This window comes from Ursus maritimus, unplaced genomic scaffold (genome assembly GCF_017311325.1).
Source record: "Ursus maritimus isolate PB19 unplaced genomic scaffold, ASM1731132v1 scaffold_30, whole genome shotgun sequence".
Lineage (NCBI taxonomy): Eukaryota > Metazoa > Chordata > Mammalia > Carnivora > Ursidae > Ursus > Ursus maritimus.
Window position 1 is genome coordinate 22,169,714 of NW_024425564.1, and position 26,685 is coordinate 22,196,398.

Below are 26,685 nucleotides of genomic sequence, written 5' to 3' on the forward strand. Positions count from 1 at the left end.
TGTGTGTGTGTGTGTGTGTGTGTGTGTAAAACAGCCAATGAATTTATCCTGCTACACATTCCTTTCAGTGGGATTACTCAGTGTACATCCTGAGGCTGTTGCTTCCCTTTGTGTAGAATACGGTCTGATTCTCTGGAGTGTAGGGAATGGGGAAATGGAGAATAGAGCTGTTCACTCCTCTGCTTCTGCTCTGGGAGAAATTCTAGTGTTTTTTGTTTTGTTTTGTTTGTTTCTGCTTGAACAATGAAAAAAAATCCTTATAGAAATCTGTAGTGGCCTAAAGTTTTATCTACCAGTTCAGAATCCACTTCTTTCACAGAAATCTAGGTCAAATAGTTTTCAGAAGGCTATTATTCTGATCACACCATACATTTGAAACAACAGAAAGTTTAAAATTTGAGTTATCCATCCTTCTGTTACTCCAGTTAACACAATTAATAATAATGAGAGTAGGTAAGTAGATTCTCCAAAACTCTTTCAACAAATGATTAAAGGAGATATCCTTTCGTAACCTCTTCACTGAATGCTCCTGGTTGGTTGTGAAAGGCTCTCAAACTTCTTGGAATTAGGACCTCTTAACACTTTGAAAATTTATTAAGTTTCCCCAAAGAGCTTTTGTTTCATGGGTTATATCTGTGAATATTTTCCATATTAAAAATCGAGACTGAGATTTAAATATATATTTATTTTAAAATGAAATATGCCAACAAACTGAACAATCTAGAATAAATGGATTAATTCCTAGAAAATTAAAATCTTCCGAGAGTGAATCAGAAAGAAATAGTGAACAGACCAATTACTAGTAATGAAATTGAATTATAGTGACAAGCTTGAATTGGTAAGTAAACCCATACTCTTTTGATGACTACAGCTTTGTAATGTAACTTGAAGTCTAGAATTGTGATGCCTCCAGTTTTGTTTTTCTTTTTCAAGACTGCCTAGGCTATTTAGGGCCTTTTGCAAATCCATACAAATTTTAAGATTGCTTGTTCCAGTTCTGTGAAAAATGCTGTTGGTGTTTTGGTAGGAATTGCATTAAATCTGTAGATTGCTTTGGGTCGTATAGACATTTTAACAATATTTGTTCTTCTAACCCATAAACATAGAATGTCTGTTTGTATCATCTTTGATTTCTTTCATCAGTGTTTTATAGTTTTCAGGGTACAGATCTTACACCTCTCTAGTTAGTTTGTTTGTAGGTATTATTATTTTGGGTGCAATTGTGAATGGATTGTTCTCTTAATTTCTCTTTCTGCTTCTTCATTATTAGTGTATAGAAATGCAACAGATTTCTGTACATTAATTTTGTATCCTGCAACTTAGCTGAATTTATCAGTTCTAGTAGTTTTTTGTGGAGTCTTTGGAGTTTTCTATATATAGTATCATGTCATCTGCAAATAGTAAAAGTTTCACTTCTTCCTCACCAATTTGGATGCCTTTTATTCCTTTCTCTTGTCTGGTTACTGTGGCTAGGACTTCCAGTACTATGTTAAATAATAATGGTGAGTGGACATCCTTGTCTTGGTCCTGATCTTAGGGAGAAAAACCTTCAGTTCTTCCCCATTGAGTATGATGTTAGCTGTGGGTTTTTCATAAAAGTCCTTTATTATGTTGAGGTATGTTCCCTCTAATCTCACTTTGTTTTTATCATAAATGGATGTTGTACTTTGTCAGATACTTTTTTTGCATCTACTGATCGTATGGTTTTTATCCTTTCTCTTATTGATGTGATGTATCACAGTGATTGATTTGCAAATATTAAACCACCATTGCATCCCAGGAATAAATCTCACCTGATCACGATGAATGCTTTTTTAAAAATGTATTGTTGGATTATGTTAGCTAATATTTAGTTGAGGAGTTGTATCTATATTCATCAGAGAGATTGGCCTGTAGTTCTTTTTTTTTTGTCATGTCTTTTTCTAGTTTTGGAATCCGGGTAATGCACAATTATATGGTCAATTAATCTTTGACAAAGGAAGCAGGAATATGCAGTGAAAAAGACATGTCTTCAACAAATGGTGTTGGGCAAACTGGACAGCTACATGCAAAAGAATGAAACTGGACCACTTTCTTATATCAAACACAAAAATAAACTGAAAATGGATTAAGGATCTAAATGTAAGACCTGAAACCATAAAAACGCTAGAAAAGAGCACAGGCAGCAATTTCTCTGACATCAGTCATAACATCTTTCTATGTCTCCTGAAACAAGGGAAACAAAATAAAAAAAAACAAAAACTATTGGGACTTCATCAGGATAAAAACCTTTTGCCCAGTGAAGGAAACAACCAACAAAACTAAAACATAACCTACTGAATGGCAGAAGATATTTGCAAATGACATATCTGATAAAGGGTTAATGTCCAAAATATATGAAGAACTTACACAACTCAATGCCCAAAACAAATAATCCAGTTTAAAAATGGGCAGAAGACACATGAATAGACATTCTTCCGAAGAGGACATACAGATGGCCAGTAGATACATGAAAAGATGCTTAATATCATTCATCCTTAGGGAAATGCAAATCATTTGCATTTCAAAACTCAAAACTACAATGAGATATCACCTCACACCTGTCAGAATGACCAAAATCAAAAACACAAGAAACAACAAATATTGGTGAGGATTTGGAGAGATAGAAACCCTCTTGCACTGTTGGTGAGAATGCAAACTGGCATAGCCACTGTGGAAGACAATATGGAGGTTTCTCAAAAACCTAAAAATAGAACTGCCCTATGATCAAGTAATTGCATTACTGAGCATCTGCCCAAAGAATACAAAAACAGATTCAAAGGGATACATGCACCCCTATGTTTATCGCCACGTTATTTACAATAGCCATTTTATGGAAGCAACCTAAGTGTTCATCGATAGATGAATAAAGAAGGTGTGGTATATGTAAACAATGGATTATTATTCAACCATAAAAAAGAATGAAACCTTGCCATTTACAACAACGTGGATAGATCTAGGGAGTATACCGCAAGCAAAATAAGGCAGTCAGAGAAAGACAAATACCATATGATTTTAATAAGGCAGTCAGGGAAAGACAAATACCATATGATTTTCCTCATATGTGGAATTTAAGAAACAAAACAAATAAACAAAGGGGAAAAACAAGAGACCAAGAAACAGACTCTTAACTATAGAGAATAAAACGATGGTTACCAGAGGGGAGGTAGGTGGAGGGGATGGGTGAAATAGGCGAAGGGGTTTAAAAGTACACTCATATTGGGGTGCCTGGGTGGCTCGGTGGGTTAAGTGTCCAGCTTTCGATTTCAGCTCAGGTCGTGATCTCTGGGTCATGAGATTGAGCCCTGCGTTGGGCTTGATGCTCAGCACGAAGTTTGCTTACGATTCTCTCCCCCTCTCTCTCTGCCCCACCACATCCCCCCTCAAACTCTCTCTCTATCTCAAAAAAAAGTGCACTTATCTTGATAAGCATTGAGTAATATATGTTAAATTGTTGAGTCATTATGTTGTACACCTGAAATGAATATAACACTGTATGTTAAAACAACGACAACAGGCAGAAGTCCAGGACCAAATGGATTTACAGGTGCCTTCTAACATTTTTAAAAGATTTAATACCTATTGCTCTGAAACTTTTTCAAAAAAGAGAAGAGAAAGGAAAGCTTCTGAATACATTCTATAAGGCCAGCATTACTGTGATACAAAAACCAGACGAAGACATTACCAAAAAAGAGAACTATAGGCTGATATCCCTGATGAATGCAGATGAAAAAACCCTCAACAAAATATTAGTAAACTGCATTCAACAGAACATTAAAAGGATCATTCACCAAGATCAAGTGGGATTTACTCTAGGGGTTCAAGGATGGTTCCATATGCACAAATTAATCAACAGGATACACTACATTTATAAAATGAAGGATGAAAAATCGTATGATCATCTCAGTAGATACAGAAAAAGCATTTGACAAAATTCAATTCCATTACCGATTAAAAACTCTCAGTGGGGGCACCTGGGTGGCTCAGTCGTTAAGTGTCTGCCTTCGGCTCAGGGCGTGATCCCAGAGTCCTGGGATCGAGCCCCGCATCAGGCTCCTCCGCTATGAGCCTGCTTCTTCCTCTCCCATCCCCCTGCCTGTGTTCCCTCTCTCACTGGCTGTCTCTCTCTCTCTCTCTGTCAAATACATAAATAAAAATCTTAAAAAACACTCTCAATGGAGTGGTTTTAGAGGGAACATATCTCAACATAATAAAGGCCATATATGATAAACCCACAGCTAACATCATAATGGTAAAAAACTGAGAACGTTTTCTCTAAGATCAGGAACAAGACAAGGGTGTCCACACTCACCGCTTTTATTCAACACAGTTATGGGAGTCTTACACAGCAATCAGAAGAGAAAGAAGTAAAAGGTACCCAAACTGGTGAGGAAAAAGTAGAATTGTTACTATTTGCAGATGACATGATACTATATCCAGAAAATCCTAAAGATTCCACCAAAAAACTATTAGAACCTATTAAAGAATTCAGTAAAATTGCAGAATATAAAATTAATATACAGAAATCTGTTACATTTATATACACTAATAATGAAGTAGCAGAAGGATAAATTAAGAAAACAATCTCATTTACAATTACATCACAAAGAATTAAGACCTAGGATTAAACTTAACCAAGGAAGTGAAAGACCTGTACTCTGAAAACTATAAAACGTTGAAAAAAATTGAAGACAAAAACAGGTGGAAAGATATACATGCTCATGGATTGAAAGAATTAGCATTGTTAAAATGTCCCGACTCAAAACAACTTACAGATTCAATAGATTCCTTATCAGAATACCAAAAACATTTTTCATGGAACTAGAACACATAATTCTAAAATTTATATGGAAACAAAAAAGACCCTGAATAGCAAAAGCAGTCTTGAGAAAGAACAAAGATGGAGGTATGACAATCCCAGTTTCAAACTATACTACAAAATGGTAGTATTCAAAACAGTACGGTACTGGCACAAAGACACATAGATCAATGGAACAGAATAGAGAGAGCCCAGAAATCCATGCTTGTGTGGTCAGTTATTTCATATGACAAAGAAGGCAAGACTATACAATAGGGAAAAGACTGCTGGGAAAACTAGACCACATTATTACACCATACACACAAAAAATTCAAAATGGTTTAAAGACCTAAATAAATGTGGCACCTGAAACCATAAAACTCCTGAAAGAAAACACAGGCAGTAATCTCTTGGACATCACCCTGTGTCTCCTCAGGCAAGGGAAACAAAAGCAAAAATAAACTATTGGGACTACACCAAGATATGAAGTTTGGGCACAGCAAAAGAACCCATCAACATAATGTAAGGCAGCCTACTGAATGGGAGAAGATATTTGTAAATGACATATCTTATAAAGGGTTAATGTGCACCAAAATATATGAAGAACTTCTACAACTCCACACCAAAAAACCAAATACTCCAATTAAGATATAGGCAGAGGACCGGAATAGACATTTTTCCAAAGAAAACATCCAGATGGCCAACAGACATGAAAAGATGTTTAACATCACTAATTATTAGAGAAATGCAATTCTAAATCCAATGAGATATCACCTTACACCTGTCAAAATGGGTAGTATCACAAAGCAAAAAACAGGTGTTAGCGAGGATGCGGGGGCAAAAAAAGGCACCCTCGTGCACTGTTGGTAGGAATGTCTACTGGTTCAGCCACTGTGGAAAACAGTGTGGAGGTTCCTCAAAAAAATTAAAAATAGAACTACATATGATCCAGAAATTCTGCTGCTGGATATGTAATGAAAACAAAAACACAAATTCAAAAGGATACACACTCCCCTATGTTTATTGCAGTATTATTTACAATAGCCGAGATATGGAAGCAGCCCTCTGTCCATCAGTAGGTGAATGGATAAATATGAGGGATATATATATCCCCCAGAATACACACACCCACCAGAATATTACTCGGCCATGAGAAGAATGATATCTCCCATTTGTGAGAACATGGATGGACCTAGAGGGTATTCTAAGAGAAGCCAGACAGAGAAAGACAAATACCATATGATTTCACTTGTATGTGGAATCTAGAAAATAAATCCCAAAGACTCTTAAGTACAGACAAGAAACTGGTGGTCGTCAGAGGGTAGAGGTATGGGGGAATGACTAAAATGTGTGAAGGGGAGTGCGAGGTACAGGCTTCTGGTTATGGAATGAATAAGTCACAGGGATGAAAGGTGAAACATAGGAAATGTAGTCCATGGCGTGTAATAGCGTTGTGTGGTGACAGATGGTAGCTGCACTGTGGTGAGCTATGCAGAGTTATTAAATCCACCATGTTGTACACCTGAAACTAATGTAACATTGTGTGGCAACTATAGTTTTAAAAATGTGAAAACAATTTAAAAAAATAGAATTTATGACGCAAAGAAGTAAATAACTCAGGATAATTTCGAATAACATATTTTATGTTAACGTATGTGCATATATTTATTTTATATTTATTGTTTGGGAGGGTTTTTTTGGTAGTTTTTGTTTTACTGGTATGGGTTTGTTCTGGGTTCTCTCTCTCTAAAAAGCTTGTCACCATATATGGAGGTCACAATTCAGATGATAATGAGTCTTTTGCACTCATGGCTGAACATATTCAAAAGACTGGTTTATAAAAAAACGACTAATGAAAAAAAAAAGTTTACATATTGATATAAGTAACAGATTTTTATGAAAAATAACCAGACTTTTCAAAACAAACATGTGAGATGTGTAGCATTGTTTTGTTTTTGCAAATCTCTTTAATGTCAGGCTTCCCAGAAGGTAGCTGCTTTGTCCTGTCTGCTTCTGAATTCCATCTGTTGTGATATCACACATCATGTAATGGAAAACTCCACTGTGTATGTGTGAGAGTAAGAATGAAAAAAGCAAATGAAGTCTTAGTGTTACTTACCATTATTACCAAAATAGTTTTGGATTCACAGAACCTCTGGAAGCTTAGGGGTCTCTAAGAAAAGGGGTCACTTAAGGGTCCTGAAGGTTTACACAAGAGCTGCTGATATAAATCCATGCTATATTAGGAATTAGGGAAGATTATACCCCCTAGTCTTCTGAAATGGAGAATTATTTTGACTAAACCCCAGATTTTAGATAACTGTCTCTTCAGTTCATATGGATTACATTGTAGGATATTAATTACTATTTGCTTTCATCTCCTGATAACAGGCCCCTTGTGTGAATTTAGAATACCTCAAAGAACAAAATTTCCTCCAAAATATACATCTCCATGGGTTTTGCCTTTGCTCTCCTCTTTCAGACACCTAAGGAGACCTCACTGTGGCTTGCAGATGATGGTGCTTGTAGCTCGTGCTGCGTGCGTACTGGGCACCAGGCTGGAAGTGTCTATGAGACTTAGGCTAATGAGCTTGGTTGAGATCCAGTATCTGGATCTGGTTGGTACCCAGTGTCCTTTTGGCGTGTTTGCACATCAGTGATGGCTTTACATATTCTGCTAGGGAATAAGAAGAACATTCCTCAGACTAGATTATTTTAGCCCAAGCACAGTGCTGCAAGGAGATAGGGATTCAATATGTTTTTTTATTTTATTTAATTTTAGTTAAACTTATTTATCTATCTAATCTATCTAACCAACCGGGGCATCAGGAAGGGATTCAATACTTTGAATGGTTGTCATGAAATACCTCTACCTATGTCGTAGGCTAGTAGCATTGACAGATAAAATGCATGAAGTAGAATCAAGTGAAAATGTTAATTGCTTAGGTTAATATTCTGATTGGGTATTGACCCTCCTCAGGTAACATCTAGTAATGCAATGATCTGTGAAATAGCTCTATGGTGTATGTATGTACATATCTGTATATTCTTACTTTTAAATTGTCTAATGTAAATGTAATGAGATGAACTAATTTCTTCCAGGCTTAATCCAGATAAGCCTTCATGAGGAAAGCCAAAGCCCAGTGTTACTACTGCATGCTTGAGGTGGGTGCAAGAGTTTACTTTGATGAAATTGGGGCAGAGGAAGTAGGCACTAAAAGATACGCTCACACTTTGTCCATGTTCCACGAAGTTTTCTCCTCTTTTACAATAGCTCCCATCCTAGAAATTATCCTTTTGGATCTGGTCTTTTCAGTCGGTAAATATTTATCATTGAGTTCTTGCTCTGCTATGGGCCCCATGCTAAACATGGAGATATGAGGGTTAACACAGGGACTTGTTCCTGCCACCATAATAAAAATAAAGTCCTTGAAGGAAGACAGAAAATGACAAGTGAAGCAATAAAATAATCACAAGTTTGCTTGAGGGTTTGAGGGCTACCGACAAGGGGTGTTTTGGCGGAGAGCGATGGTGTGAAGTATGATTTTCAGGTAGGATGGTCATCAAAGGTCTCTCTGAGGAAGCGACATTTAAGATGGAGTTTCAAGCATAGGAAGGAACCAGACTTAGGAACGGTTTAAAACAATAGGATCGGGGAGGGGACAACATGGCATGTTTGAAAATTGAAAGTTCTTAGCTCAGAGTGGTGTTGGAGAGGACAGTTTCTTGACATGAAGCTGGGACCATGACTGACTCTCAGGGAAAGGCCTCACTGAGCATATCGAGGAGTTTGAATTTTATACCACAGGTGAAGGAAAATATGGGTGGGTTCTGAGCAAATGCATTGGGGGTCAGGATAGTGTGATCCGATGCATAGTTTAAGAAAATCATCCTAACTGCCATATTGAGAATTGACTGGAGAAGTGACAAACCGATAAGGGGAACCTAACTGGATGGAGGGCTTTGGAGATGGTGAAAAATGGGGACATTCCAGGTACATTTTGGGGGCCAGAATTAATAAATCACTGACAAGTGGAAGTAATGGGTGAAGGAAGGAGAAGTAAGGATGACTCCTGGGTTTCTGTCTTCTAGCAGTTGGATGGATGGTGCTGCCAGTTAGGGAGATAAGGGGAAGACCTGGGGGTGGGAGGAATATGTGGGTGAAGCAGGAACTAGAGTTTATTTGTTAATGTGCTAACTTTCATATGTCTATGGATGTCCAAGTTTTGATGAGAACTTGGAAGAATGAACAATTTTCCAGGAAAATATAATTTAATAAAATGGACTTCTGCATAGATGGGAGATATTCATGGGAGGAGAGAGAGTTGATGAACTACCATGCAGATGTGTATGGTTCAGATTGTATCAGAGAGGAATTCTGGTCCTTTAGCAAAGGATAACCTCAGTGCTGGTGACTAAATGGGACTAAAGGGTAACTTTAGTACTATTCTGGCACATAGAAGAATGAAAATCCCCACATTCTTCTTATGCATCTTGCATTACAATGCCAAAATCCAAGGAGATTTGCACAGAGAACCATGAAACACTCTCACTCAAAATAACTAAGCCAAAATTCGCAGTAAAATATTGGCAAACATCGTTTCGCAGCTTATTAAAGGAATAATACATTATGATCAAGTGAGATTTATTCCAGCAATGCAAAGATGGTTTGATATTAGGGAATCCATTAACACACTAATTTCTAATCAATCTAGGGAGAGAAATAATTGTTTCTCTCCATATATTTCAAAAGGCATTGAAAAAATTCTGCATCTGTGTTTAGATTTGCATAAACCCACATAAAATAGTCATAACCAGAAATTCTGTAGTATGATAGATCTCAATCCAAAAGCCACTGTTATGCTTAATGGAGAAACTCTAAATGCATTATTACTAATTTCAGGACCAATCAATGGGGAGACTCAGTAACATAAAGATGTCAATTCTCACAGGGTGGAAAGCAAAGAAAGCAAGCCCTTTCCTGACTCTTCTAAGAGCACTAATCCCTCTTGTGAGGGCTCCATCTCATGACCTCATTTCATCCTGATTACTTCCCCAAGGCTCTACTTCCTACATCACATGGGTGCGGGAAGGGGGGGCGGAATTTCAGCAACTGAATGGGGTGAGGTGACACAGACATTCCATCCATAGATGGTGTCAATGGATTGACAGTTTTAGTGGAATCAAAAGTTAGGACAGTGAGGGAAGGAGAGCAGATGGCTTAGAAAGGCTTGAAAAGTGTGGTCAGAAAATGGAATATTGAGGATCAGGATTTCAGAGGCGGAAAGCCTGTAATGACAAAAATCTGGGCGTGCATAGCTGTGGTGAAATTGAAAAAAATGCTCTAGGTGGTGAGGAGGTGAAAGAAGTGAGAAGCCAGAGCATGAAGATGGGTCCTTCATGACGGAGTTTCTAGTTGCTACTAAGGCTGACGGGAACCAGGGCCAGGTGAACAGAGGGGCCAGGATGACGGATAATAATTCAGATGGTTGGTATGAACATCAGCAGAGAAGTGTCTGCAGGAGAGGGAGCAGTTCCTGTGTTTGGCAGTTCAGAGCGAGGAGAATACCCTCCTCTCCACCTGACCAGGAAGTAATAGGATAACGGGGGGGGGGGGGACAAACTTTCAATTGACAGTGTATTTGGGGAAGGTGGTACCCTCAGAAGTCAGCCACATTTTAGTTAAAGGGAGGAGGCAGGGAGACATCTTCTTTCAAGAAGAGGCTGAGGATACTGGGGAGCAGGCTAGAGCAGACGAGAGGTATAGGCATCATTGGGTGAGAATGTGGGTAATAATGGCTGCCTTTTAGCAGTTATTAAGGCAGAGAGGGCTTGGAGACAGGATGGGATTGATTTGGAGAGATTTTTAAAGGAAGATGTCTGTGGAATTGTTACTGTGAGTCCTAATGCTTCCCTGGAAGGTCCAGCAGCTCATGGGGCTACCACTCTGTAAGCTTTCTGGCAGTGTTGTGAGTCCCACAGAGTAAATAAATACGGAATGTGTTGAACCACCACCAACTATTCCGTTCTTGGATACGGTCACTGTAGAGACAGCTCAGTTGGGTTCTTTGAATATTTTGTTCATTCCCACAGTATTTAATAATGGGGCTTTTTATACAACTACCAACTTGAAATTTTCTTCAGTTTAGAGGGCTAACGTAGATTCTCTAGGTAGACCATGTCCAAATACATGTTCATAAGAATACAATTCCACGGATCTTAGAGTATAGTGTTATTTAAAAAAAAGCACCACATGTATTTTGTTTCATTTTATTTGAGAGTCATCGAAGTGGGTGATTTAAGAACTCCAGTGTCTAAAGTTGTGTTTTGTGGTTTTTAACCCAGCAATTCCACTTCTAGGAAAGTATCTTAAAGACTAAATTGGATGGTGCAAAGATATGTACAGTGGTGTGTATTACAAACAATTCTAGTAAGGAAATGTTGGAAATTGCCTGAATGCCCAGCTAGAGCTTGGTTAAATAGATTGACGGATTTACGTCATACGTCACATCGCCATTAAAAAGAATGATGAGGTTAGATTAATTGACTCGGGAAGACATTTAACAGTGAGTAGAAAGTAAAAGCTTGTTGCCCAAGCATCGTATACCACATGACTCCATTTGTTTTAATTTCGATGATAAAGCTGGCTTGGGCCACACCGTGGTGCGTTCATGCTCTGGCTGATTCATTTTGCTTCACTCCCACTGGGACCCCTGAGAACTGCAGAGTTGGAATAGAACAATATGTTTTAGCTGTCTGTGTTCATTCACTTGAACTGCTGAGTCTATAAGGTGCCAGGTACTGTCTGCGATGCTGGGGCCGGAACGATACCCAAGAGGTCCTTGACCGCATAGAGAGTATGCTTTAGTAGGATAGACAGACAGTGAAGAGTAAAGAAATGAGAATTCATGTTAGTGGTAAGTGGCAAGAAGGAAAAATGTGTGATGTCAGAGGCTGATGGTGTGAAAGGAGAATCTAGTCAAACCTCTCTAAGGAAGTGACATTTGAGCTAAAACTTGAAGGGTGGGAGAGCAGGGAAGGGTATTTCAGAGGGAATGGCCAAGACCAGTGTCCGAGGCCATAAGCAGCTTCATATGTTCTAGAAAGTCTGTGAAGGCCAGACAATAGGAGTGAGGGCAGAATGGTATAGGATGAGGTTGGGGGGCGGGTATGCTGTGTGTGGTGGTCGGTCACATTATGGGCTGTGGAAGGATTTTCTTCCAGTGGCAGTGAACGCTGTCATAGTAAAGAACGACTTTTAAGGCCCTCTGTGTATGTGTTGGGGTGGGGGATGGGATGATGTGGGCAGCAGAGAGGGGGCAGGAAGGGTTGCTGATAAATTGTGTAGTGGGAAGGGTGAAGGACGACTTCCAGGGTTGGGGTTTGAGCAACCTGGGGCAGATTCGTGTCACTTAATGAGACAGGGAAAGGTCTGGTTTAGCTGGTAGCGGGGAGGGGAGGTTGTGGATAGATATTAAAAGCCTAATTTGGAACATATATTCGATGTGTGATTTCAGCATCGGAATGGAGTTGGCAAGTGGGGGACTGGCTATTTGAGACTAAGACTTATGGTAGAGGGCTGGACATAAGACTGATGGAGTTCACTTAGGCACGGTGTGTAGAGACAGGTGCCAGGACAAAATCCTTGGGCCGTTGTAATGTGTTAAAATAAGGCAAGGAGATGAAGCCCGCAGAAGAGGAGGGGAAGGAGTTGACCAGGGAAGGTGGTGTTACAAAAGAGAGTTTGTGTGTATATGCATATATGTATACACAGTGAGAGGTCTAGATTCCAGAAGATATTCACCCAAATGTCAACTGTGGTTATTTCTGTGTGGTGACATTTTAGGTGAATCTTCTTATCTTAGGCTACTTCTATATTTTTAGAATTTAGTCCAAGCTATGAATTACTTTTGTGGAATAAATTTAAACAGCATAACATTTATAAAGAGTTATTTTTTTCCACTTTCTCTAACCCTCCTCCTTATCTGTAATCCAGAGGTAACTACCTCTTTACAGTTTGGTTCATATTCTTCCAGACACTTTGCCAATGCGTATAGAAGAACGTATACAAATGTCTGTGTAAGGATACATATGTATATTTTTAAGTAACACAAATGTTAGACTAAATATTGGGCATATTTTTGTTCTCTGAGCAATAAAAGTAGGATTCCTTTCCAAGTCAATGATATGGATCTACTTTTTTTTATTAACTGTAAAATATTGTAGTTTATGGACATGCTATCACTTATACATTTGATGCCCTGTTGATGCCCATCCAGGTTATTTTAAATTATTATTACAAATAACTCTGTAGTGAATATCCTTTTACATACATCTTGAATTACTTTCATTATGAAGAAAAAATTACTATTTTTTAAAAAAGATTTTATTTATTTGGAAGAGAGAGCATGAGCAGAGGGGAGGAGCAGAGGGAGTGGGAGAAGCAGACTCCCCGCTGAGCACGGAGCCTGACACGGGGCTTGATCCCAGGACCCCGAGATCATGACCTGAGCTGAAGGCAGACACTTAACTAACTGAGCCACGCAGGCACCCCAGGAAAAAAAAATTACTATTTTGGGAAAACAAAAATAGCAAATCTTCAAATCAAAATAGTATGAAAAGAGGATATAGAAAAAAAAGACTAATCTGGGTTAAGAATATTAGCCTAATTCCCAGCCCTAATGGAGAATTGGATCACGTGTGAATTAAATGTACGTGTTCCAGTTGGTCACGTGTAACAGGAATCAGGCTCAGGAGCAAACCCAGTCAGGGTTTTATGTCCCCCTGTCAGCAGCACCCAGAGGGGAGGTATGTTGGGAGGTATGTTGCCCAGGGCTGGTGATGCGGTAGCATTCAGGGGCCGTCAGAGACCAGGTCCTTTGAGCTTCCTGCTCAGCCATCATTCACATGGCTTTGGGCTTTATTTATTTATTTTTTTAAGATTTTATTTATTTATTTATTTATTTGACAGAGATAGAGACAGCCAGCGAGAGAGGGAACACAAGCAGGGGGAGTGGGAGAGGAAGAAGCAGGCTCATAGCAGAGGAGCCTGATGTGGGGCTCGATCCCATAACGCCGGAATCACGCCCTGAGTCCGAAGGCAGACGCTTAACCACTGTGCCACCCAGGCGCCCCTTGGCTTTGGGCTTTATAGTGATTGTTCTACTTCTGGAATCTCTTCTACACTCCAGGTCGGAAGAGGGGATAGGTGAAAGGTAACAGATGTGTGCCAGCAGAATCGCCCTTCGGCTTCCTTTTTTTCTAAATTAATAAAAGTTTCCATGGAAGCCCAAACCAACAGACATTTGTCTCCACCTTACTGACCTGCACGGGGTCACGTGGCTCTCCATAGTGGAAAGGGAATATGGGGAGAATTTGACTGTTACTGTCTTCTCAAAAAGGGGGGTTCTGTAAATAGGAAAGGGAGAACAGATGTTGAGTGGGTATCTAGTAATTCTGTGGGGCTGGAATCAAATTACACGTGCTGAACAGAGGGGGAGAAAACAAAGGAATAACTTCAATTGCACAGGTGGTTCTTTTTTTTTTTTTAAGATTTTATTTATTTATTTGACAGAGAGAGAGACAGCCAGTGAGAGAGGGAACACAAGCAGGGGGAGTGGGAGAGGAAGAGGCAGGCTCATAGCGGAGGAGCCTGATGTGGGGCTCCATCCCATAACGCCAGGATCACGCCCTGAGCCGAAGGCAGATGCTTAACCGCTGTGCCACCCAGGTGCCCCTGCACAGGTGGTTCTGCCTGCCATGCTTTACGATGAGCGTGCGACCTAGTGTTTGCATTAGGCTGGGAACATCTATTTCCTCCTGGATATCAGCTCTTATCTACCTCTTGTTTTATGAGGCTCGAACTGGGCTCAGTCCCAGTCTAGTTATTAACAACACACAGTTTTCAGACAGCGTGGCCCCAAAAGCCAGCCCAGCCACTGCCTCTAGTATTCCACCCAAGAAATACCTGTCTTTTCTCCAACGTTAGAAGAAAAAATAACCTGCTGTGTTTGACTATCGAGAGATAGCAGGCACATCATCGAAGCAGCACATTAAGCCTTTTTTTTAAGGTGTTCATTTATTTGGGAGAGGAAGAGCGCACATGTGCGCAGGGGGAGGAGCAGAGGGAGAGAGAGCATCCCAAGCAGACTCCTCGCTGAGCGTGGAGCCCAATGCAGGATTCGAGTCCAGCACCCTGAGATCATGAACCAGCCACTCAAGCTACTGAGCCACCCAGGAGCCCATTTTTGAGGGCGACTTTGACTCTGGCCGGCTTTTACCCAGTGCACTGACTTCAGCGGCTGCTGGGCAAAGATGCAACTTTACTGCATATCTGAGTTAGGGTGTGGCTGGTGAAGTGTCGTGACGTTCGTGTCGGCTTACTGCGTTCTAAGGGGGACCAAGAGGTGGGTGGTGCAGGCTCTGCTAACTACCATTCTTTGTATTTTCTTTCCAGCCGTCTGAGCCGCCGGAGGACGACAACGCTGGCTTGGGCCGCTCAGTGGTTCTTTAGAGCTCTGGCTGATGCATTTTGCTTCACTCCCACTGGGACCCCTGAGTTATAATAGAACAGAATTATGTTGGTAGTTTACAGCTGTGCTATTGTCCCTTTGTTCACAAAAGTTAACTTTCTGCAACAAACTTTGGTCAGAAAAGAGGAAGTTCGGGATGTTTACCAACTTAGAGTGTTGCTTTTTTTTTTTTTTTTTTTAATGATTTCAAAGTAAAATTGATTTTTATTTGAGAAGGGTCCTCAAGCTTTGTGGGGGAAAGAAAATCTTAACATCTGTATCCATGCTATTTGGTACATCTCTTTGAGGGAGAATTTCATTTGTGATGAAAAGCACTCAGATGAAAGTGGCGTTGTATTTTGAAATAGTTATTATTTCACTTGATCCGCAAATATTCTAGTTTCTTCAGCACTTTCACAGAACCGCCAGCTTGAGCAGAGGAGAAAAGCTCATGTGATAATTACTAAATGCTCTAATAAAGTCTGCGTGCATGACGCTTGCATATGCAGTTGAGTGCATTTATTTATAAAATCTACCTAATTCGAGGCCATTTACAAAGTAACTTCACAAATTGGGTAAGTACAGTTGAAGACCGCAAACCGAACACAGTTTATTCGTTATATAGTATAACTTAGTGACATAATATATCTTATGCATTATGTATTTAATCTGTCAGAACAAATGTTTGCAACCCCAGTGTGTCATCTTTTCTATTTAGGATTTTTTAACGAGCTATGGTTTAGTATATTATTGTAAACTTTACAGAGTATAAGAGCACTTTTTCTTTAGGTCCAAAGGGTCTAATTAACCTCATTTCATTTGGGTATATCCAGTGTAGGGCTCACGATTCCTGGTGACCTGGCGTGTTGTGGATTTCAGTGCCATTACATTGACGGTCTTCGATGAAGGACATCTGAAGAGTATATAGGACTTCTGGTAATGGGTAAACATATACTGGGGAGCTGTACTCTCCAAAGCCTTCAGTGAGCTCACGTGGTAGAGGTTAGGATGGGTGAGGTGTGATCTTAGCCAGTAAAAACTTGGTCTTAAGGCACCAGGTCATTGAAGAATCTCCAGGCTGTGTGTGACAAGCACCATAAATGGGGAGTAAACTAAGCACCAGCAGGGGTGTGAGGAGGGAGAGGTCGTTTTTTGTGGGTTGATCAGGGACAGGTTCCTGGAGGAGAAGCACCATTTGAGCTCTTGAAGGCTGGGGAGGATTTTTCTAGGGTTAGCCGAGAGGGACTAACGAGACTCGAGGCACAGAGGCAGAGGCGTGCAGAATGTGTTGGAGGCTGTAATACTGTGGAGTATGAGTGGAAATTAAGGCCCAGACTGAGTGCCTTTACTGCCTTTACTGTCTTGATTAGAAGGACTTTATTCTTGGTGAGAATGCGTCAGTGACGACTTAGCAGAGAATGAGAAACAAACATAGTGGCTTAGGAAGATTAATCCACTAGTAGTAGGAAGACCGAATGCCATCTAGCGGAGGTCTTCACAGCAGTAAAGGCCTCCCCGAGGACACAGTGTGAAGGAGGGAGCAGGTGGGCTAGCTCATGACGGGGAGAGGATTCTAAGAGCTAAGCTTGAGGATGAGTTGATGGAAGTTGCAAACACCAACTTGAGATTTTGGAAGATATCACTTTAGGAATGTTCCCCAGAAAGTCTTCATTCGACACTGTCTTAGTCTTCGAATCCTTATTGAGCACTAACTGTATGCACGGCCAAACTCTGTATGTGGTGCTGAAGATTCTGTGTTGTTATTGTCAAGGGCCTCCAGGAGCTAGCTGTATGATGGGGACAATTACACCAACACGGAAAGCAGCTTGGACCGGAGTTCACCTCCTTTCAACTGAGAGCAGCCTTGTGCCCACCACAGTGAATTCTGGGACCAAGCTGTGGCCTTGGCCTCATTTGTGGTTTCCAGCATTCCTCTGCACTGTAACTTTCCGTCCTCCATGGTGGCTCTTCCCAGTACGTACTGTGATGCTCACCCCACGTCCATGCGGATTAGCTCCTGGCCTCTTTCTCTCTCTCTCTCTCTCTCTCTCTCTCTGTGTGTGTGTTTGGTGTGTGTGTAGTTGACACACAATGTTACGTTGGTTTCAGGTATGCAACTTAGTGGTTTGACAACTCTATACATGATGCTATGCTCACAAGTGTAGCTGCCATCTGTCCCCACCCATCACTATCACATATCCTAGACTGTATTCCTTACGCTCTGCTCTTTATTCCCATGACTTACTCATCGCATAACTGGAAGCCTGTATCTCCTTCTCCCCCTTCACCCATTCGGCCCAACCTCCCCATTCTCCTCCCCACTGGCAACCATCTGTTTATATTTTTAGTTCTGATTCTGCTTTTTGTTCATTTATTCATTTTTTTAAGATTCCATTTATGAGTGGAATCACATGGCATTTGTCTTAGTCTAATTTCACTTAGCATAATATCATCAAGGTCCATCTGTGTCTCAAATGGCGCGATCTCATCCTTTCTTATGGCCATGCAGGAGTCCATTGTATATATTGCTGCGCCACATCTCCCTTACCATCTGTTGATGGACACCTAGGTTGCTCCCACATCTTGGATATTGTAAATAATGCTGCAATGAACACAGGGGTGCATGTTTCTTTTCAAGTTAGTGTTTTCGTTTTCCCCAGGTAAATAGGCCCCCAATAGTGGAATTATTGGATCATATGGTATTTCCATTTTTAATTTTTTGAGGAGTCTTTATACTGTTTTCCACAGTGGCTGCACCAGCTTGCATTCCCACCAAAAATGCAGGAGAGTTCCTTTTTCTCCACATCCTCTCCAACATTGCTGTTTCTCCTCTTCTTGAGTTTAGCCAATCTCATAGGCCTGAAGTGATATGTCAGTGTGATTTTGATTTACATTTCCCCTGATGATGAGTGATGTTGAGCATCTCTTCATGTGTCTGTCTGCCATCTGTATTTCTTATTTGGAAAAATTTCTATTCAGGTGCTCCGCTGATTTTTTTTTAATCAGATTGTTGTGGGGGTTTTTTTGGTGTTGAGTTGTATGAGTTCTTTGTATATATGTATATTTTTAGATAGTAATCCTTTATTAGATAAATCACTTGCAAATATCTTTTCCCACTCAATGCGTTATCTTTTTGTTTTGCTGGTGGTTTCTTTTGCTGTGCAAAACCTTTTTATTTTGGGGATGCCTGGGTGGCTCAATCGGTTAAGCATCTGTCTTTGGCTCGTCCTGGGATTGAGCCCCTTGTCGGCCTCCTTGCTAAGTGGGGAGCCTGCTTCTCCCTCTGCCTGCAGCTCTCTCTGCTTGTGGTCTGTCTCTGTCTCTCTCAAATAAATGAAAAAAAATTTTTTTTAATTTTGATTAGTCCCTGTAGTTTATTTTTGCTTTTGTTTCCCTTGCCATAGGAGACTTAGAAAAATGTTGCTATCGTTGACGTTAGAGAAATTACTGCCTGTGCTCTCTTCTAGGATTTTTATGGTTTTAGGTCTCACATTTAGGTCTTTAACTCATTTGGAGCTTATTTTTGTCTGTGGTGTTAGAAAGTGGTCCAGTTTATTCTTTCACATGTAGCTGTCCAGTTTCCCCAGCACCATTTATTGAAAAGATGGTCTTTTCCCCATTATATATTCTTGCCTCCTTTGTCATAGATTAATCATACAAATGTCGGTTTATTTGGGGAGGGGGTGTCTCTATTCAGTTCCATTGATCTATGTGTCTGTTTCTGTGCCAGGACCATACTGTTTTGATTACTACAGCTTTGTAGTATAGCTTGAAATCTGGAATTGTGATGCCTCCAGCTCTGTTGTTCTTTCTCAATATTGCTTTTGTCCTTCAAGGTCGTCTTTGGTTCCATACAATTTTAGTGTTATTTGTTCTAGTTCTGTGAAAAATCCTGTTGGTATTTTGATAGAGATTGCATGGAATCTGTAGATTCTCTCGTGGGCTCCAGCTTACGCCGTGAGTTCTAGCTCACTCTTGATCTCCCCATTCTCTACACATCCTCCCTTCCTGACTGCCTCACCCCCCCTGGTGGACTTTGAGCCCTAACACTAGATAGGATGACAACAGCCTTTTAGAGGGTACTTAATCACAGCCACAACTGGATAGTGTCAAATCCCTGTGATGAATCCCTTCATGCGTATGTGTGGGTAACTCTGTAGCGGTTCTGCTGCTGAAATCCTGGGCCCTAATACACAGGGCAGTAGTCCTTTTGCTCCCACAAGAACCTAAAATATGCTTCAAAAGTATAATTCACAATTAGTGATGTTTCAGTGGTTTTTGCTGCTTTTCTCAAGCCAGGTATTGTGAGCTTGGTCTGGAATAGGGGTCTCAGGCTTCATAGTTGGGGCTCCCACGTATTTGATAGGAGTCTGTGAGCCCAGACATGTTTAACAGCATAAACAGATGTCTTACAGAGCGTGATAACTGCGTCTTCCCTCTAGGAGATGTCCACTAGACAAGAGTTCCTTAAATGCAGAGAACTTGTCTGTTCTCTTTATATTTTTTTTTTTTTAAGATTTTATTTATTTATTTGACAGAGATAGAGACAGCCAGCGAGAGAGGGAACACAAGCAGGGGGAGTGGGAGAAGAAGAAGCAGGCTCATAGCAGAAGAGCCTGATGTGGGGCTCGATCCCATAACGCCGGGATCACGCCCTGAGCCGAAGGCAGACGCTTAACCGCTGTGCCACCCAGGCGCCCCCTGTTCTCTTTATATTTCATTCCAAACCCTGGGCAATGCCTGGCACATAGGAGGCACTCCGATACTTGCTGAGGGACTGGGGACTCCATTGGAATCCAGGGGTTTAACCTCTGGAATTTTCTTGAACAAAACCCCCTCATCTATATGGAGAATTTCTCATCCATTGAAACTAAGCTCAGGTATTGCTTCCTTTTAGTTTTCTAGGTTTTCTTGGTAAGCTATATTTAATACTTCCATTATTTTATAACTAAACGTTTCTCCATCTACTTTACCAGACTCTGAACTCTAAGGGCAGGTGTCACTGGGATCACTTCTTATGTCTACGTAATACATAGCACCGGACAAGGTAGATTTGACAAATATTTAAGTGAACATTACTGTTTCTGGAGTTTATCCAAATCCCATAGGACTAAGCTAGCTTTAAAAAAATGAAGGCTGGGGCACCTGGGTGGCTTAGTCGGTTAAGCTCGGCGTCTGCCTTCAGCTCAGGTCATGACCCCTGGGGTCCTAGGATCAAGCCCCACGATGGGCTGCCCGCTTGGTTGGGAGTCTGCTTCTCCCTCTCTTCCCTCTCCCCCCCTGCCCCCAGCCCATGCCTGCATGCTCTCTCTCAAATAAGATCCTACAAAAAAAAAAAAAAAAAAACAAAGGCGGTGGCGGGTAGTTCCACATGGGCTAGCTCAGATAGAGGTGCTTAAATCTTTAAGAAATTGCAACTTTTTTTTTTTTTTTTTTTTTTTTTTTTTAAGATTCCATTTACTCACTAGACAGAGATAGAGACAGCCAGCGAGAGAGGGAACACAAGCAGGGGGAGTGGGAGAGGAAGAAGCAGGCTCATAGCAGAGGAGCCTGATGTGGGGCTCGATCCCATAACGCCGGGATCGCCCTGAGCCGAAGGCATACATTTAACCGCTGTGCCACCCAGGCGCCCCAAGAAATTGCAACTTCTAATGCTTGTTAAGGAATGTGAAGTTTATTTCCCTCTTAGTATAGGACATCAACCCAGGCAAAACTGCAAAATTTTTCCTTTTGTTGTTCAATGCTCGGGAGTCATAGACCCAAATGCCTTCAGAGGTCAGCTAGTTGTATCGGCGGAAGGCAGATGTGGGAGAACTAACTGGGGCTGGCAAATAGGAGAGCACAGGTCTCCTCCCCGGGCTGCAGGCTGTGGTGCATGCCAACCGCAAAGGTAGGTAGGTGCCAGGAGCTTGGAGCGAGCGTGGCCTCACCCAGGCTGCCAGAGGTGACCTGGCCTCAGGCGCCTTTACGATGGGCTCCCAGTGAGGGGCTCCTAAGATCCTTGATGACCGCATTTACAACCTGTTTGCCCTCCTGCTGATATTCCAGTGCTCCCTGCACAGAGTTTCTTAAAAAGGAAAAAGGACTTACAAATCAATCGCTTTTACCCTTTTCCGTGACTAAAAGTCATGTTTTACTGAAGGTCAAGGGCTATTTTAGGTGACTGTAGTCTCGTGAGTGTGCTGATTTCTTTGTGTGCCTTGGAACAGAACTCTTCCTTACGTGTGTGAATGTCACTGATTTTGAAAAAAGCCCGCCGTAATAAAAACGCCCGCTGAAGTTTTCTTTATATAAACTAAGAAATGTATTTGGGTGAATGCTTACCTTGTATAAACAGCTCTTTCACTTTGCTACAAATTCTTAGGCCTTGCTCTAGAGACAGAAGGATTTATTTTTAAGCATGAATTGATTCTACCCACTGTTTAAAATGAAGTCCCAGTGGGTTAAGAAGAGGCTCTTGAAAATGTCCTGTCGTCCCCATGCCTGAAAACTCAAGTCCCCATTCAGATAGCGAGATTGAAACCCCCTCGAAATTGAAACCTCCCCTTCCCTTTTCCCCTCCTGCCCCATCCCTGTTACTATCCAGGGATTTAAGCGATTTCCTAAGTGGAGTTGAGCACATCTTTTGGACTTGGCTTGTTCTAACGTCACCGTTCCAAACGCTACACTGACACAACAGCACGGTCCGTGATCCTGCTCCACGACCTTGACGTCTGTCTCTGTGGGGCTTTGTCATGGTCAAGTCTCAGCTCCCATCCCACTCCTGAGCTGGAGCAGCTTCCTGTCCGCTGTCAGGGCGCTCTGGGGGGGGGGGGGGGGGAGTCTGCGGCTTCAGAGCTTCTTCGGTACGGTTCCTGCCTAACACGGTCCCCTCAACCAGGCCAGTGCTCCTCCTCGGGTTATTCTCTAGAACAACTCTGCTCGCTATAACCGTTATATCCTCTGCTCGTCTAATTGGTCTTAAATTTTTCTTGTAATAACCATTTTCTGAAATAGCTTAACTTGGTATATGAATACTATGTAAGGGTAATGTTACATAAAAGGCCATGCATTGCTTATTGAAATGAAGAATTAAACATTTAAAATTAATTGCTAAAATATCCCTTTATTAAAAAAAATTCCTGAGTAATAAATCATTTGGAATACCATGCAGGCACACGTTTTAATGTCTTTGAACCAAATAAGAACAATCTCAACATGCTTTGCTTTAGTGTAAAAATCAATTTATTATACAACAATCATACAGAATGCTTATCTGTCTACAGAGAAAGATGGCTTCTCCTGCCTCCCTGTCCACCCCAATCATGATATTATGTTCTTAAGTATTTTCAAAGGAAAACCAAAAAGTGATATCCTTATTTTCTAAATAAGAAGTTCCCAGAAACATCATAAAATGATATGGAAGAATCAGAATGGTCTCTTACATACAAAGTGCTTTTCCGCCCATCACAGTAAGTATCCTTTTGCCTTACAAATAAATATCTCTCTGATGGGGAGAGGGAGGGCCTTCTCTCTCAATATGTCTAAAGGCTTCACTGTATCATTTTGATGGTTGAAAAGGTCACTTCATTTCCATTTAACATTCCGTTTAAAAAAAACTGGAATTTTTAACGTGCTCATAGTATTATATATTTTCATTATGAGTAAAAGGAAATTCAAGAACAAAAGGTTTTCATTTTTCTAACAGTATAGAGGCTGGCTTTTAACAGTTTTAGGAAAATCACATGAAGTGTAGACATTCTGCTTTTTAAAGTTCCAACACTTAATGACGGGTTAAAATAGTGGCCTGATTCAGTTTTGGTGGCTAAGATTTCATGGCTCTGTGTAATTGTATCAGCCCTTGAATGGTTTAAGGCTAGAAGTGTTTGGTTTGCTTCACTAGATAAAGACGCCATGGGAGACAGCATCCTGCAACCCGCGAGGTCTCCCCCTGCCCTCTGCTGCCAGCTGGGGCCCTCGGTCATTCTGCTGAAGGATGGCTTCCCTCCCTGCTCTGCTGATACCAAGTCCAGGAGAGCACCCAAGCTGCAGGTAAACGCAGAGCGGGGAGACGTTAGAGGCTCCCTGACCGCTGAGAACCAGGTGCAAACAACGAATGTCCGGGGAGGTCCGGCTTCTCCCTGGCTCTCATTTTCTCCCGGGATGCACTTTGAGAACAGATGCTCAACCCTTTCTTGGGACCTAAAACTGAACTGGAGTCCAGTTGCTCTGAGGGGCTGTCTTCTTAGTCCAACCTGTGTTTTGTTATAGAGGAGTACTCGGAGGCGTACTTGAGGCTAGCCCTTATTTTAAAACGAATTTCTGGGAGAGAATGAGACTCGTAACAATACTGTTAGTATGGGATGGAAGGAGGTAGGGATGAAGCACCCTAGAAAAATCAGTTTTAGAAAACTTTTTAGAAAAATAAATCCAAGAGCAAGTGGGTGTCAGCAATGTGTGTTCAGTAAAAACGGACCAAGTCCTCGCATGTTACATGTACAGACATGCACCGCACGTCTGCCACGTGGGCCAGGTCCTGAGAGGGCGGCGGACGTGAGCAAGAAGGGAGAAAACACCATCAGGGTCTCCGTTCAACGTCGTACCAGAGTCCACGCTCTTTTTTAAACAGGGAAAAGAATTTTTAGAAAGCGAGGGAGCAAGGAGGACGGAAAGGCACTCCCGCACAGACTGGACGGGGTCCAGGGAGCGGTGAGCATGCGTTTCTGTCACTTGCACATCTGACCTCAACATTACGAACTACAAGTTATTTTAAGGAGAGGGTAGGAAAGAAAAAGTGTCAAAGGTGACAAGTCTTATAGGGTCTAAATCTTCCTCACAGCTTCAAAAAATATTGTTTCCATTCTTGGTGCAAGTTAATATGGTAAAGTCCAATACTTAGGGAGGGAAAAGAATATATTCACTACTGCTTTCCTCTGCTGTTGTGCTTGTTCTCCGTAGAAAGCGTGTTCCCCGGGCTGGGGAGGGGTGTGCCGTTTGCCAAATCGGCACTTCTCATTGAGGCTCATGACCAGCCCCGCGTAGGAATCTTTCCATCGCCCTTTTTTTCTTCCCGTTTTCCAAAACTTACCCTGCAAAGAGTGCCAGCAGGTATGTGGGGTTACAACAAATAGTGGACAAATTCAATGTCTGTGTTGCCCCAACTGCTCTGATTTATAAATATTCCAGCGGCTTATCCTTCTAGGGAGAAGGGAAGATTCCTTGATCAGAAAGGAACTGGGCAGCCAGATTAAATCCTGCTTTCAAAACTGAGCAAGGTGTCTGTTTACAACCTAACCTCAGGGGATTTAACATAGGAGGTAGCACGAATATACGAATAGTCGCGGAAACCAAATTAGAACTGAGGAATGACTCCTATCTGAAGCCCTGAGCTAGAAGCATTTGGCAGAAGATTTTTTTCTTCTTAGAAAAAGTAATTGTCAAAATAAAATACAAATTTCATTCCCATGTCACTAAGTTGAGACTTAGTATAGGAATTTGACAGACACTACCTTAAAAGAAGTTTTGCTAGATTTTCCTGTCTTCCATTTATAATCCATTTTAGTATTTTCTGGGGTTGAGTCCTAATAGAACAGACAGATGACCTTATTGCTTAATAAGGACTAAGCAATTATTGCTTAATATAGATTCAGACCCTGTAGCTAGAAGGTAATTAACATTTTGTTTTAAACATTTTAATCTGACTAAAACTATTTGAAGACTGGCTTTGGAACACAAGGCTCCACGTTTCCTGGCTCTGTTTGTGTATAAGGCGTTAGAGAGTTTCTGGTGAGGGGTTCAGTCTGTGCGGAGGAGGAGAGAGAAGTGGCACCAGGTCTGAGGTCTACAGAGCTCGGTGTCTGAGGTGACACGGTGTGCTGACGGAAGCATTCAGGGAACAGATTAACCTCATAGCAATATATTAATACATTCCGAGTACAAATGATTTATAAACTCAAAAGAAATTAGTTTATGCTAAAACATATATAACTTTCAATTCAGTCTTTGCTTTAAAACAAGCGAATCTGTTAGGCTATTATATATGCTTTGTCTGTTACTTGACGTTTATTGCGCTTTCTTGTTGATGACCCCGTTAGTCGCGGTGAAGTAGGCTTTGGAAAAACCATTCTTAACTTCTTTCCCTGCAGGTGGCTCTTCCATATTCTTCTTCACTGGCTTTTTCCGGTATGTCTGTTGGATGTATGTATTTCAAAGAGGGGAAGAAAATAAAAAGGATTCTTGAATAAGACTTTGTCTCTGACATGGCACATAATCTAAAACAGTTCATGATTTTATTGCATATTGGACAAATAAGAATTTTTGTAATAGGACAATTTTTAAGCTAACAGTTAAAAATAAAAATAGGGTAAAAACCAAAACAAATCTGAATTCCGATGAAAGGTTATTTCTTTCAGCTTATCTGCACTGGTTAGGATTTACGTATTATGAATGGCTTAGCATTTAAATTATTCTGTATTAGTTGCTTCCTTGTAGTTCCTAAAAATAAGATCCTTTCCAATTCAAGGAGAAAAAATGCTGTTATTTTAAAAGTCTCAGTACCTCAGATTCTGGCTTGATTTAGGTTTTGGCATATTCTTCCTAATTCTCACAAAATACCCAATTTCATCTTTTTTACTTTTTTTTTTTTTAAGCAGTGGTATTAACAAGGGTCAAGACTGAAATTATAAGCCCAACTCTAACGGAGTAAGCTTCCATTTGAGCGGACAAGTAGGACTGAAGTTCTGGGCGCCTGTCACCCAGCCAGCTGGGCCCCCTACTCCTCAAGGCCTGACACCTGCGCTTTGCTGGAACAGTCTGTTTCTGTTTTTGTTTGGGTGGCTTTGTTTGGTTCCGTCAATGGTTATTCCTTTCGAAATTCTCAAAGGAAACTTTTCTCTCTTATAAAAGACAAGGCCTAGCCAGTCCGATTTCAGAAACACGGGGGCTTAACCACCCGCCAGAGGTTCCAGTTCCCACAGCAGGACTGTGTGTGAAGCCCCTGTGGGTTAACTTGCAGCAAAGGCAAACTAAAAAAAGCACTTGTTGTCTGAAGAAAGAAACACACTTGAGTACAATTTCGAAAGTGCTGTTTTGAATGTAAATGTATGTTCTCATTTCTTTGTCATGAAGCTTCCTATCTCTGTCCCCCGCCCACACAGGAGAGCAACTGAAAATCTACGAGCACCTGAGGTCTGTGCTCTGCCACGGCTTTCATCGGTTTTTAACAGAGTTGCTTTGAAAGTGTTTTGTAGCTCCGTCCCATTTAAATTGTTGATTAAAGAGAAAATGACAGTGAAGAAAAAGCCAATGTGACCTTTCCACGACGGCTGGCCTTAAAAGAATTTTTTCCAAATAGTGAGTTTATAATATCACAGTGCTGAT

General features: G+C 41.1%; 2 protein-coding genes across 2 annotated transcripts in view; one reads left to right on the forward strand and one right to left on the reverse strand.

The window, feature by feature from the left end:
* The window catches only part of SYCP2L (synaptonemal complex protein 2 like), a 105,844-nt gene extending 90,017 nt beyond the window's left edge, over nt 1–15,827 (forward strand). Inside the window, exons 31-32 of the mRNA XM_008692812.2 lie at nt 7,919–7,981; nt 15,273–15,827. Of these exons, the coding sequence (XP_008691034.2) occupies nt 7,919–7,943 (25 nt within the window). The 3' untranslated portion in view covers nt 7,944–7,981; nt 15,273–15,827. The remainder of the gene's footprint in view (nt 1–7,918; nt 7,982–15,272) is intronic.
* Nucleotides 15,828–23,352: 7,525 nt separating this feature from the next.
* Nucleotides 23,353–26,685, reverse strand: part of ELOVL2 (ELOVL fatty acid elongase 2) — a 66,159-nt gene continuing 62,826 nt past the window's right edge. The window contains exon 8 of the mRNA XM_040645042.1: nt 23,353–25,494. Coding sequence (XP_040500976.1) covers nt 25,369–25,494 — 126 coding nt within the window. The 3' untranslated portion in view covers nt 23,353–25,368. The remainder of the gene's footprint in view (nt 25,495–26,685) is intronic.